General features: G+C 44.2%; 1 protein-coding gene across 7 annotated transcripts in view; it reads right to left on the reverse strand.

Annotated features, from left to right (window-relative positions):
• Positions 1–229: 229 nt before the first annotated feature.
• lpar1 (lysophosphatidic acid receptor 1) overlaps positions 230–13,521 on the reverse strand; it is a 112,820-nt gene continuing 99,528 nt past the window's right edge. For all 7 annotated transcript variants that reach the window (XM_048527849.2, XM_048527847.2, XM_048527846.2 and 4 more), the window contains one exon: positions 230–2,198. In XM_048527849.2, coding sequence (XP_048383806.1) covers positions 1,900–2,198 — 299 coding nt within the window. In that variant the 3' untranslated portion in view covers positions 230–1,899. The remainder of the gene's footprint in view (positions 2,199–13,521) is intronic.

A 13,521-nucleotide genomic window follows, 5' to 3' on the forward strand; every position in this document is an offset into this window, starting at 1 on the left:
TGATAGCTTGTAACACTTGGAAGTTGAACACTATATGAAACCTAGCATAACTTAAAGAAACAGTTCTGAGCAACAACTTGGGCACAGAAAATTACTTCTTGAAAAACACCTTGCCTAGTCAAAAATACTAATTAAAAACTTGTACAAATTGTACCTAATCCATGAAATATACAAAACAAGTTACAAAATAGCAAAGATCTGGGAAAGGAATACAGGTCAAAATCTCCAATTCTGGTGCACCATTTAATGAGAATGCAGAGTTAATTATAAGCATTACACATTACAAATTGCAGTAATGGTCCAGTAATGCATTGGCAACGCACAGGTTTACAAACACTCAACATGTCAAAAGCATTAATAATTAAGGCACCTTTAGGTTAAGCAAAATAAACTCCACAAGCAGAATTGGATCCATCATTGAAAGGTTACAAAATGACAATTTTGCCAACATTCCCCATCCCACCATAAAAACTGTAGTACAATATTTGAGATAGTTCTCCATTTCAATCGATCGTTCTACTAATGTGAGTGCAAAGTAGTATTGCTTTACTCAGCAGCACCAGTATTCATCTGCTACAAACAGTAGGGTACAAACCCAAGGAACACAATCTAAAGAACTACTGGATTCCATGCATCATTCATTAGTTTTAGCTGTTAGGAATTTCACTATGCTTGAATTTCCAAAATAACTCCAAAGTAACTCTCCAACACAAATAGGCACTCAGTACCTTCTGAGGTGGGGGGAAGATGTGAATGATGAAGCCACAAAACATACTTGTAATAATGGAAGTAGAACTAAAAAAGGAGAATTTATATCCTTGAATGCAGCACAAAACACTTGGTAACATCTCCTTTGGCAATAACAATGCACAGTGCAGGTCAGCAGGAGTCTTGTCAAGTGTGACAAGAATTCATCCATTTAGGATGTATCAACTAAGTATCTTGCCTACTTGGGTTTCACAAGGAACTGAAACCTGTTCATGTGAAGCACAGAGCCCAACCATCTGAAATCAAACAACAGGTCAACAGAGTTTGTCACTGGCATTTTAAAATACATCAGACCATACTACATAATAGTTCTTTTTTTGCTGAAATTTACACATCCGAAATCTACTTTCCATTTGTAACCTTGTATTTTAACTGTAACATGGCAACCAATTTGAAGAGTGCAATTAGTAGCAATTTAAAACAAGCTAACGTGGCAGCCTTGCCTGAAACAATGAACTATTTATTCAGTAGGTCCTAACAATTATCGAAATGCAGAATATGCAGTAAAACAAAAACTAATTTGCTGTTACACAATAGTTATTTTCTCAGATAAAATGTCCTGTCGAAAATATAGTTGCAGAGGATTGAATGTTGAAATCAAAATCAATTGTGTCAGCTTGGGAGCAACTGCTGTTTTTAAATTAAAAACAGAGACTGAGAAGGCAAAAACTTTTCAAAGCTTGCTAATGAATTGCACAGTTTGTATGCCCTGAAGAACAGCCAACAGTCTCTTCAGAGAGAGCAACAACTACTTTCTGGTACTTATAAGTAGTTTTGGTTAATCAGTGAGAAGTAACATGAAGCAATATGTCCTTCTCAAGCATGCTGATAGGGGTGAATAAGATAAGATTACTATATTGTTAATAAGCCACAATTTCTACAGTTTGGCAGGTAACATAATATAAGTACTTAAGACTTCAACTGGTGTTATGAAAGATGTCTCACACTATGACCTACTAAAGCAGGAATACTTGTCAACAACGTCTCATATTAGTTTGTGAATTGGCCGCTGGAGCTTATTTAGTATTTAGTCTTCAGTGTTTAATTCACTTGTCCACAGCTGGTTCACACTTGGGGGTCTCCTCCATCTTGGCCACCTTGCAGTAATCAGTGTGATCCTCTCTGCCTCAGTTACACCATCGAATGGTCGTTGTGTATCCCGCTCAAGATGGTGTGGTTGAGGGAAGAAGCCGAACGGTCCGAGCCCTCAGCTGCGCTGTTGCTGCCCTCGTTGCGCTGGCAACACAAGATTTGCTTGAACGTTGCGCTCATCTCCTTGTCGCGGTAGGAATAGATGATAGGATTCATCGCAGAGTTGAATTCAGCCAGCAGCAGGAAGAACTTCTCGTAAGTGAGGACGTTGCAGTCAGGGCAGAACACATCCAGCAGGAGCAAAACCAGGCCCGGAGTCCAGCAGATGATAAACGCCCCTGAAATGGAACAAAAACAAAAACAAAAACATTTAGAACTTACAGCAGAGGGTCAACTGGTCCGTACCAACATGCCCCACAAACCTCCTCCCACTTGATTTCATCTCATCCTAACAGTGTACTCGTTCAAACACTGGGATAACGCATTCAATTTTCACGAGGAAGGGTCTGTAAAGGGTCAAACTTTTAGTTGGTTTCCAAGGACAAATAAACCGGTGTGTTTTACTATATTGCTGATGTGGTTATGTAGTGCAATTTCAGGTAGGATGGTAAAAGATTTTAACAAATGTTGTTGCCCTTAGATAAAGGAAGGAATGATGCATACAGATAATCGAATCACAGAATCCTTTTGGTCTGGAAGCAGGCCATTCGGCCCATTAGGTTTACACAAACCCTCTGAAAAACATCCCACCCAGTTCCACCCCCCACTACCTTACCACTGTGACCCTGCATTTCCCATGGCTAACCCACCTAGCTTGCACATCCCTGCACTCAAGCCATAGGGAGAGACAAATAATATTTAAATCACATAGAAGATGACATAGCTCATTTTAACTACCTACTCTCAAATCACAATTTTAATTTGGAAAGTTAACTGCTTTTCTCTCTCTATAAATGGCGCCTGACCTGCTGATTATTTCCATCATTTTCTGATCTCTGTCAGGTTTCCAGCATTTACATTTTTAAATCCACATCATTGGAGTTGTATTTATCAGGCTTTCAGATCTATTCTAAAATTTATGAACACAAATGGCGGAAATCATTTCTGGGGTTAAATTTTATTCATGGATTCCTTGGCTAATGCCCAATATTCCCACTGGACCCTACTCACTGCACCTTCTCCATTCTCGATTCCTTGGTGTACACCAGTTCTCTGGGAGAGGGGTTGGAAGTAGAAAAGTACAGAAGGAGGGAAAAGAACAGAAGGAAAGGAAGTGCATTTATACAGCAATTCGTATATTCTTTAAAAAGGGCTTCGCTGACATTGAAATGTAGCTGCTATATTCTGCAGGAAAAGACAGCTAGCAAATTCACACACCACAAGATCCCATCAGTATACAATGAGATAAAAGGACAAGTTAATCTGTTTAAATGCTTTTGTTTAGGAGAATGGTTGTTAGCCAGGATCTTACCAACTCCTGATACTTTCCAAATAAAACCATGGCATCTTTTACAGCTGCCTGAACCAACTGATTGAACCCACAAGCCCAATATCCCATCGTAAAGATGGAATCTGATATTGCTGGACACAGTCCTGCAAGTGTCAGACTTGATCAGCTGTTGGCATCTGTAGCACTACACTTGATGCATCTTCAAAATGTATGAAATCTTGCCTTTTTGCAAAATAGACCTTTTCTAAACAGAAACTTCACAAAAATAAAACATTTTAAGCCAACCTGTGGCCTCACCAAACTGTTTTCATTCTGAATTAATCAGCATTTAAGTACGTGTTACAGGAAATTGTGCAAACTGAAACAATGCCATATTTTCAGTTCTGAAAATATTAAACTCTTGCCAAACAGAGTAAAACATGATTGAAGTTTTAAAAGAAAACTAACCACTAAAACCATTGCATTATACATCAAAACAGTTTGCAATACATGTTAACGTGACTTTTTTTTAAAATCCCAGGAGGAACAAAAGGGTGATTCAAAGGAGCATTTTGTTTATTTTGAGATTTTCTTCTGAGAAATTTTGCTTTGTAAAAAAGGACTCTTCAGCACAAAGCTTGGAAAATATACCAAGACACTTATGAAGCAGTTTCAAAATGGGTGGAGACTTTTCAGTATATTGAAAAGAAACACAAAACATCCTGAGTCAAGAAAGCTGTTCAGCAGAGACTTTCCTTCATGGGCTGTAGCAATCGATGATGCTAAAATATCAATTTTGAATTTCCATCACTACATTTTAAAAACTGAACTTTCATGGCCTGAAATGATTACAAAGAAAAAAAACCACTCACTTAAATGTGGCTACAGATGATTACCTGGTCACAGATTGAGCCAAGCTTCATGAAGACATCAATACACAGGAACCAGTCTGAACAGACATTAACATTATCAAAGAGACTGAAAACAATCAACTAAATCTCCTGTTCAATTTATATCTTGATTGAAAGTTCACACGTTGGACCCAAAAGGAGAATAATTTGTAATTAACCATCTTGGAGACCATAAGACCATAAGACATAAGAGTGGAAGTAAGGCCATTCGGCCCATCAAGTCCACTCCGCCATCTAAATCATGGCTGATGGGCATTTCAACACCACTTCCCTGCACTCTCCGTGTAGCCCTTGATTCCTTCTGAGATCAAGAATTTGTCGATCTCTGCCTTGAAGGCATCCAACGTCCCGGCCTCCACTGCACTCTGCGGCAATGAATTCCACAAGCCAACCACTCTCTAGCTGAAGAAATGTCGTCTCATTTCAGTTTTAAATTTTTAAATTTACCCCCTCTAATTTTAAGGCTGTGCCCACGGGTCCTAGTCTCCCCACCTAACGGAAACAACTTCCTAGCGTCCACCCCTTCTAAACCATACATTATCTTGTAAGTTTCTATTAGATCTCCACTCAACCTTCTAAACTCTAATGAGTACAATCCCAGGATCTTTAGCCGTTCATCATATGTTAAACCTACCATTCCAGGGATCATCCGTGTGAATCTCCGCTGGACACGCTCCAGGCCTAATATGTCCTTCCTGAGGTGTGGGGCCCAAAATTGGACACATTATTCTAAATGGGGCCTAACTAGAGCCTTATAAAGCCTCAGAAGCACACCACATGAATAAGCTGTATTTCAAACCACTGCCTTTGGCACAGCAGAGGGAGATATATTTGTGCTCCTGAGATGCTGCTTGGCCTGCTGTGTTCATCCAGCCCCACACTTTGTTATCAGAGATAGATTTTGAACTGGACTTGGAGGAACTTTTCTCTCGTCCTGCTTTCTCTCAGCCTCTCATAACATAACACCCAGCAACAGCCTTAACTGGAGCAACTTTCTGTCTAACATGCATGCAAAGATATTCATGATTCGTCACAGATCCAATTCCCCAATTGACTGTGGTCTCAGATTTACACCTAACACCTCAAGGACATCCAGAGGACTTAAAACATTAGACCATAAGATGTAGGAGCAGAAATTAGACCATTCATCCCAACAAATCTGCTTTGCCATTTGCTCATGGCTGATAAGTTTCTCAACCCCATTCTCCCACTTTCTCCCTGTAACTCTTGATCCCCTTGATAATCAAGAACCTATCTATCTCAGTCTTAAAAGTGCTCAATGACCTGGCCTCCACAGCCTTCTGTGGCAGTGAATTCCATACATTCAACAGTCTCTGGCTGAAGAAGTTTCTCCTTATCTCTGATCTAAAACGGTCTTCCCTTTACTCTAAGGCTGTACCCTCAGGTCCTAGTCTCTCCTACCAATGGAAACATCTTCCCAACATCCACTCTGTTCAGGCTATTCAGCATTCTGTAAGTTTCAATTGGATCCTCCATCATCCTTCTAAACTCCATCATCAAGTATAGACGGAGTCCTCAAACATTCCTCATAAGTTAAGATTTTCATTCCTGGGACCATTCTTATGAACGTCCTCTAAACCCACTTCAGGGCCAGTACATCTTTCCTGAGACATGGGGCCCAAAACTGTACACAATACTCCAAATGTGGCCTGACCAGAGCCTTATAAAGTCTCAGAATTACATCCCTGCTTTTATATTAAAGCCCTCTCAAAATAAATGCCAGCATTGCATTTGCCTTCCTAACTACTGACTCAACCTGGAAGTTTGCCTCAAGAGAATCCTGGACTAGAACTCCCAAGTCTCTTTGCACTTCAGACTTCTGAATTTTCTCCCCGTTTAGGAAATAGTCCATGTTTTTATTCTTCTAACCAAAATGCATGACTTCACACTTTCCCACATTGTTCTACATCTGCCACTTCTTTGCCCACTCTCCTAACCTGTTCAAATCCTTCTGCAGCCTCCTCACCTATCTTTGTATCATTTGCAACCTTAGCCAGAATACTCTCAGTTCCTTCAACTAGATTATTAATGTATAGTGAAAAGTTGGGGTCCCCAACACCGACCCTTGCGGAACAGCACTTATCACCAGTTGCCATCCTGAGAAAGATCCTTTTATCCCCAATCTCTGCTTTCTGCCAGACAGTCAGTCTTCTATCCATGCTAGCACCTTGCCTCTAACACCATGGGCCCTTATCTTACTCAGCAGCCTCCTGTGCGGCATCTTGTCAAAGGCCTTCTTGAAGTCCATATAGATAACATCCATTGGCTCTCCTTAGTCTAACCTGATAGAATTCTTTGAGGAAGTAACGAACAGAGTTGCCACGCATGCCCCTCCGCCTTGATGAAGACGTACTGACTTTGCCCTTATTACCATGCACTTCCAAGTATTCAGAAATCTCATCCTTCACAATGAACTCTAAAATCTTACCCATGACTGAGGTTGGGCTTATCAGCCTGTAATTTTCAGTATTTTGCCTTATTCCTTTTTGAAAAGAGGAGTCATGTTAGCGATTTTCCAGTCCTCTGGGACTCTCCCTGACTTCAGTGATTTCTGAAAGATCACCACTAACGCTTCCACTATCTCTTCAGCTCAGTCCTTTAGAACTCTGGGGTGTGATCCATCTGGTCCTCGTCATTTATCCACCTTCAAGCCATTCAGTTCTTCTAGCACCTTCTTGGTGATGGCCACCATATGCAGCTCTGTCCCCTGACTCTTGAATTTTTGGGGTATTGCTCATGTCTTTCACTGAGAAGACTGGCACAAAGTAACTATTCAGTTCCTCAGCCATTTTCTTATTCCCCACCTCTCCAGTATCATTTTCCAGCAGTCCAATGTCCACTTTTGCCTCTCTTTTGACCTTTATATATATCTAAAGAAACTCTTACAGTCCTCCTTCGTATTGCTGGTTAGCTTACCCTCATACTTAATCTTCTCCTTTTTTTCGCTGCCTTCTGTAAGCTTCCCAATCCTCTGGTTTCTCACTGCCCTTTGCCACATTATATGCTTTCTCTTTTGCTTTTATGCTATCCCTGACTTCCTTGTTTAGCCATGGTTGCCTCATCCTCACTGTGCCATGTTTTTTCTTAAGGATGAATTTTTGCTGTGTCTCCTGAATTAATCCCAGAAATTCTTGCCATTGCTGACCCACTGTCCTTCCTAAGAGGCTTCTCTCCCAGTTAATTCTACCCAGCTCCTCCTTCAAGCCTCTGTAGTTGCCTTTATTCAGCTGTAATACCATTGCCTCAGATTCTAGCTTCTCCCTCTCAAATTGCAGAGTAAAATTCAATCATCTTAATGATTACTGCACCCTAAGTGTTCCTTCACATTAAAGCTCCCTTATCAAGTCCACCTCACTGCACAACACTAAATCTAGTACTGCCTGTTCCCTAGTGGGCTCCACCACAAGCTGCTCCAAAAAAGCCATCTCATAAAACATTCCACGAATTCCTTTTCTTGCAATGCGCTACCAACTTGATTTTCCCAGTCCACCTGCTTATTGATATGCCCCAAGATCACTGTAACTTTGCTTTTCTTACACACCTTTTCTATCTCCTGGTGTGTCATGCACCCCAGCTCCTGACCACTGTTTGCAGGCCTGTACGTAACTCCAAGCACGTTCTTTCTAAAAACCTCTGCAATTCCTCAATTCTAACCGCACAGATTCTACACCATCTAACCCTACTGCATTTCTTACTATTGATTTAATTTCTTTTCTTACTAATAAGGCAACTCTACCCTCTCTGCCACCTGCCTGTCTTTTTGATAGGATGTATATCCTTGGATATCCAGCTCCCAATCTTGACTCCTTGCAGCCATATCTCCATGATGCCCACCATGTCATATTTGCCAATTTCCATCTGCGCCACAAGCTCATTTACCTTCTTTCTTCACTGAATGCACACAGTATAACACCTTCAGTCCTGTACTAACCATCCCTTTCCTCATTGTCACTCGTTTATCCAGTGTGCTTGATGTTTGATTCCTAATCCTTTCCAAACACTCCTATTTATGTCTGTGCTGGGAAATATTAATAACCTTTCCTGTCAATTTTTTTCCATAAAATTTCAACAGTTGAATCTACCTCTACAAATGTTAACATTCCATATTTTTTCATCTATATTTTTTATATTGTACAACATCACCTTTTTAAATGTGTACCTGTTGTGTTTGATGTTGTATCTCTTATTTTTCATGAGTTTGGCAAGTAATTGCTTTTCCTTCCATTCAAGAAGACTAAGCAATTGATGTGGGAATTCGTGTCTTACTAACGTGATAGTGTTTTTTGAAAAGGCGACAAAGGAGATTGATAAAGGCAGAGCAGTAGACATACGTAGGGACTTCAGCAAAGTATTCAACAAGGTTCGACATGGTAGGCTGGTTAGTTAGGTTAGATCACATGGAATCCACGGTGATCTAATCAATTGGATGCAAAATTGGCTCGAAGGTAGGAAACGAGGGTGGTGATAGAGGATTGTTGTTCAGACTGGAGGCCTGTGACCAGCACTGTGCCATGGGGATCAATGCTGGGTGCATTGTTTTTCATCATTTATATAAATAATTTGGATGTGAAGATAGGAGGTATAGTTAGTAAGTTTGCAGACAACAGCAATGGGACATTGATCAGATGGGCCAATGGGCTGAGGAGTGGCAGATGGAGTTTAATTGAGGTAAGTGTATGGTGTTGCATTTTGGTAAGGCAAATCAGGGCCCTACTTGTGCACAGTTAATGGTAGGGCTCTGGGTAGTGTTGCCGAACTGAGACCTTGGGGTGCAGGTGCATAGTTCATTAAAAGTGAAGTTGCAGGTAGACAGGCAAAGACATGCATAACCACCAGGTATCATTTCTTCCCCAATGCTTTAGTTCTTCCCCTACCTCCAACCTCACATCACTGCATTTTCCTAGTGCAGCCATCTTTCTCACCATTTCCTGACCTAAACTGGACCGCTCTCAAATTAACCATACGCCACATGATAATAGCTGTAGCCTTTGACCATCTGACACTATCCTAGATATCAATGGTAATTGTATTCCAACACTAGGGGCATCTTGGGTCTCAGTATTCCGGTGTGGGTGCAATGAGCACACTCAAAACTGCAAGTCATGTTAGCAGTTCTAACCAATGCTTTCATTTGGGATTCTGTGCTCAGACACATTGGATTTTTCCTCGAAGTAATTCTCTCAAAATTACCAATCCAGTGCAAAAAGAAACTTCAGAATTTCAAAATGCAAGTGATGTGCCACAAGAATCAAACTTGTCATCTCTTACATGAAAATAAGTTGCTCTAGAAGCCAACTTTGGCCACAAAATTGGCCACTGCCCCAGATCAAATTAATGGAGATGCTGTTAATTGCAGCTTTCTGTAGGCCGTGATGGAGTTTGGTTTTATGGGCACAAGACATTAATAGGCACATTTTCAAAGCTTTTAGCTATATGCATTTCTAAAAATTACTTCAAAAATTGACTAACCCAATATAATAAAAAGCTTTTTAAAGAAAACATTTTAGAATATGATCTGTCAGCTGCACTGGTGGATAGTGAACGTTTCTAGTTTGCTGTTGGGCAATTTAAAGAAATAATAATTTACAGGATATGGGCATCACTGGCTGGGCTGGTATTTATTACCCCTCCCTAGTTGCTCTTGACTAGGTGGTGATGAGCTGTGTTTTGGAACCATTGCTGTCCATTAGCTGTAGGTTGAGCCAAAAAGTGGTGGTGTGGTGGGGTGCAGCTCCAGAATGTTGACACAGCAACAGTGGAGGAACAGTGATGTATTTCCAATTCATGGTAATAAGTGGCTTGGGAGGGGGAGTTTGCAAGTGGTGGTGCTCACATGTATCTTTGTCCTTCTAGATGGAAGTGCTTGTGCATTTGGAAGGTGTTTCCTAAGGAGCTTTGGTGGATTTCTGCAGTGCATCTTGTAAGCGGCACACACTGCCATTGCTGCTGGGAGTCAGTAGAGAAGGGAGTAGATATTTGTGGGTGTGATGCCAATCAAGTGGGCTGCTTTGCCTTAAATGGTGTCAAGCATATTGAGATTTGTTGCAGCTGTACTGATCCAGGCAAGGGGTGGGGGGGGTGGGGGGAGACATTCCATCACACTCCTGAGTCTTGCCTGGTAGATGGTAGAAAGGTTTGGGAAGTCAGACAACAAGTTACTCACTTCAACATCTAAGCAGCTCTTGTAGCCACATTATTCATATGGCTAATGCAGTTCAGTTTCTGATCAATGGGAACCCCCAGGATATTGACTGTGGGGAATTCAGTGGCAGTAATGCAGGCAATGGTTGGATTGTCTCTTATTGGAAATGGTCACTGCCTGGCATTTGTGCAGCACAAATGTTACTTGGCTATTGTCAGTCCAGATCTGGATATTTTGCATTTGTTGCATTTGAACATTATTGTTCAAATTAAATAACTTCATTATCTGACACATTGTGAACACAATGTTCAGGGCCAATCTTCAATGAATACCCTTACTTTTGACCTAATGATGGAGGCAAGGTCATTGATGAAGCAGTTGAAGACAGATCTAGCCTAAGGCACAACCCTGAGGAACTCGTAGGGTGTAGATGGCTGACCTCCAAAAACCACAGCCATCTTGGTTTGCACTGATAATAAAATGTGAGGCTGGATGAACACAGCAGGCCAAGCAGCATCTCAGGAGCGCAAAAGCTGATGTTTCGGGCCTAGACCCTTCATCAGAGAGGGGGATGGGGTGAGGGTTCTGGAATAAATAGGGAGAGAGGGGGAGGCGGACCGAAGATGGAGAGAAAAGAAGATACGTGGGGAGGAGAGTATAGGTGGGGAGGTAGGGAGGGGATAGGTCAGTCCGGGGAAAACTGACAGGTCAAGGAGGTGGGATGACGTTAGTAGGTAGGAGATGGAGGTGCGGCTTGGGGTGGGAGGAAGGGATGGGTGAGAAGAATAACAGGTTAGGGAGGCAGAGACTGGTTGGACTGGTTTTGGGATGCAGTGGGTGGAGGGGAAGAGCTGGGCTGGTTGTGTGGTGCAGTGGGGGGAGGGGACGAACTGGGCTGGTTTTGGGATGCGGTGGGGGAAGGGGAGATTTTGAAGCTGGTGAAGTCCACATTGATACCATTGGGCTGCAGGGTTCCCAAGCGGAATATGAGTTGCTGTTCCTGCAACCTTCGGGTGGCATCATTGTGGCACTGCAGGAGGCCCATGATGGACATGTCATCTAAAGAATGGGAGGGGGAGTGGAAATGGTTTGCGACTGGGAGGTGCAGTTGTTTATTGCGAACCGAGCGGAGGTGTTCTGCAAAGCGGTCCCCAAGCTTCCGCTTGGTTTCCCCAATGTAGAGGAAGCCACACCGGGTACAGTGGATGCAGTATACCACATTGGCAGATGTGCAGGTGAACCTCTGCTTAATGTGGAAAGTCATCTTGGGGCCTGGGATGGGGTGAGGTAGGAGGTGTGGGGGCAAGCATAGCATTTCCTGCAGTTGCAGGGGAAGGTGCCGGGTGTGGTGGGGTTGGAGGGCAGTGTGGAGCGAACAAGGGAGTCACGGAGAGAGTGGTCTCTCCAGAAAGCAGACAGGGGTGGGGATGGGAAAATGTCTTGGGTGGTGGGGTCGGATTGTAGATGGCGGAAGTGTCGGAGGATGATGCGTTGTATCCAGAGGTTGGTGGGGTGGTGTGTGAGAACGAGGGGGATCCTCTTTGGGCGGTTGTGGCGGGGGCGGGGTGTGAGGGATGTGTTGCGGGAAATGCGGGAGACGCGGTCAAGGGCGTTCTTGACCACTGTGGGGGGGAAAGTTGCGGTCCTTGAAGAACTTGGACATCTGGGATGTGCGGGAGTGGAATGCCTCATCGTGGGAGCAGATGCGGCGGAGGCGGAGGAATTGGGAATAGGGGATGGAATTTTTGCAGGAGGGTGGGTGGGAGGAGGTGTATTCTAGGTAGCTGTGGGAGTCGGTGGGCTTGAAATGGACATCAGTTACAAGCTGGTTGCCTGAGATGGACACAGAGAGATCCAGGAAGGTGAGGGATGTGCTGGAGATGGCCCATGGGAACTGAAGGTTGGGGTGGAAGGTGTCGGTGAAGTGGATGAACTGTTCGAGCTCCTCTGGGGAGCAAGAGGCGGCGCCGATACAGTCATCAATGTAACGGAGGAAGAGGTGGGGTTTGGGGCCTGTGTAGGTGCGAAAGAAGGACTGTTCCACGTAACCTACAAAGAGGCAGGCATAGCTGGGGCCCATGCGGGGTGCCCATGGCCACTCCCTTAGTCTGTAGGAAGTGGGAGGAATCGAAAGAGAAGTTGTTGAGGGTGAGGACGAGTTCGGCTAGGCGGATGAGGGTGTCGGTGGAGGGGAACTGGTCGGGCCTGCGGGACAGGAAGAAGCGGAGGGCCTTGAGGCCATCTACATGCGGAATGCAGGCCACCTCTTCCTCCGTTACATTGATGACTGTATCGGCGCCGCCTCTTGCTCCCCAGAGGAGCTCGAACAGTTCATCCACTTCACCAACACCTTCCACCCCAACCTTCAGTTCCCATGGGCCATCTCCAGCACATCCCTCACCTTCCTGGATCTCAGTGTCCATCTCAGGCAACCAGCTTGTAACTGATGTCCATTTCAAGCCCACCGACTCCCACAGCTACCTAGAATACACCTCCTCCCACCCACCCTCCTGCAAAAATTCCATCCCCTATTCCCAATTCCTCCGCCTCCGCTGCATCTGCCCCCACGATGAGGCATTCCACTCGCGCACATCTCAGATGTCCAAGTTCTTCAAGGACCGCAACTTTCCCCCCCAGAGTGGTCGAGAACGCCCTTGACCGCGTCTCCCGCATTTCCCGCAACACATCCCTCACACCCTGCCCCCGCCACAACCGCCCAAAGAGGATCCCCCTCGTTCTCACACACCACCCCACCAACCTCCGGATACAACGCATCATCCTCCGACACTTCCGCCATCTACAATCCGACCCCACCACCCAAGACATTTTCCCATCCCCATCCCTGTCTGCTTTCCGGAGAGACCACTCTCTCCGTGACTCCCTTGTTCGCTCCACACTGCCCTCCAACCCCACCACACCCGGCACCTTCCCCTGCAACCGCAGGAAATGCTACACTTGCCCCCACACCTCCTACCTCACCCCTTTCCCAGGCCCCAAGATGACTTTGCACATTAAGCAGAGGTTCACCTGCACATGGGCCAATGTGGTATACTGCATCCACTGTACCCGGTGTGGCTTCCTCTACATTGGGGAAACCAAGCGGAAGCTTGGGGACCGTTTTGCAGAACACCTCCGCTCGGTTCACAATAAACAACTGC

This window comes from Stegostoma tigrinum, chromosome 3 (genome assembly GCF_030684315.1).
Source record: "Stegostoma tigrinum isolate sSteTig4 chromosome 3, sSteTig4.hap1, whole genome shotgun sequence".
Taxonomy (NCBI): domain Eukaryota; kingdom Metazoa; phylum Chordata; class Chondrichthyes; order Orectolobiformes; family Stegostomatidae; genus Stegostoma; species Stegostoma tigrinum.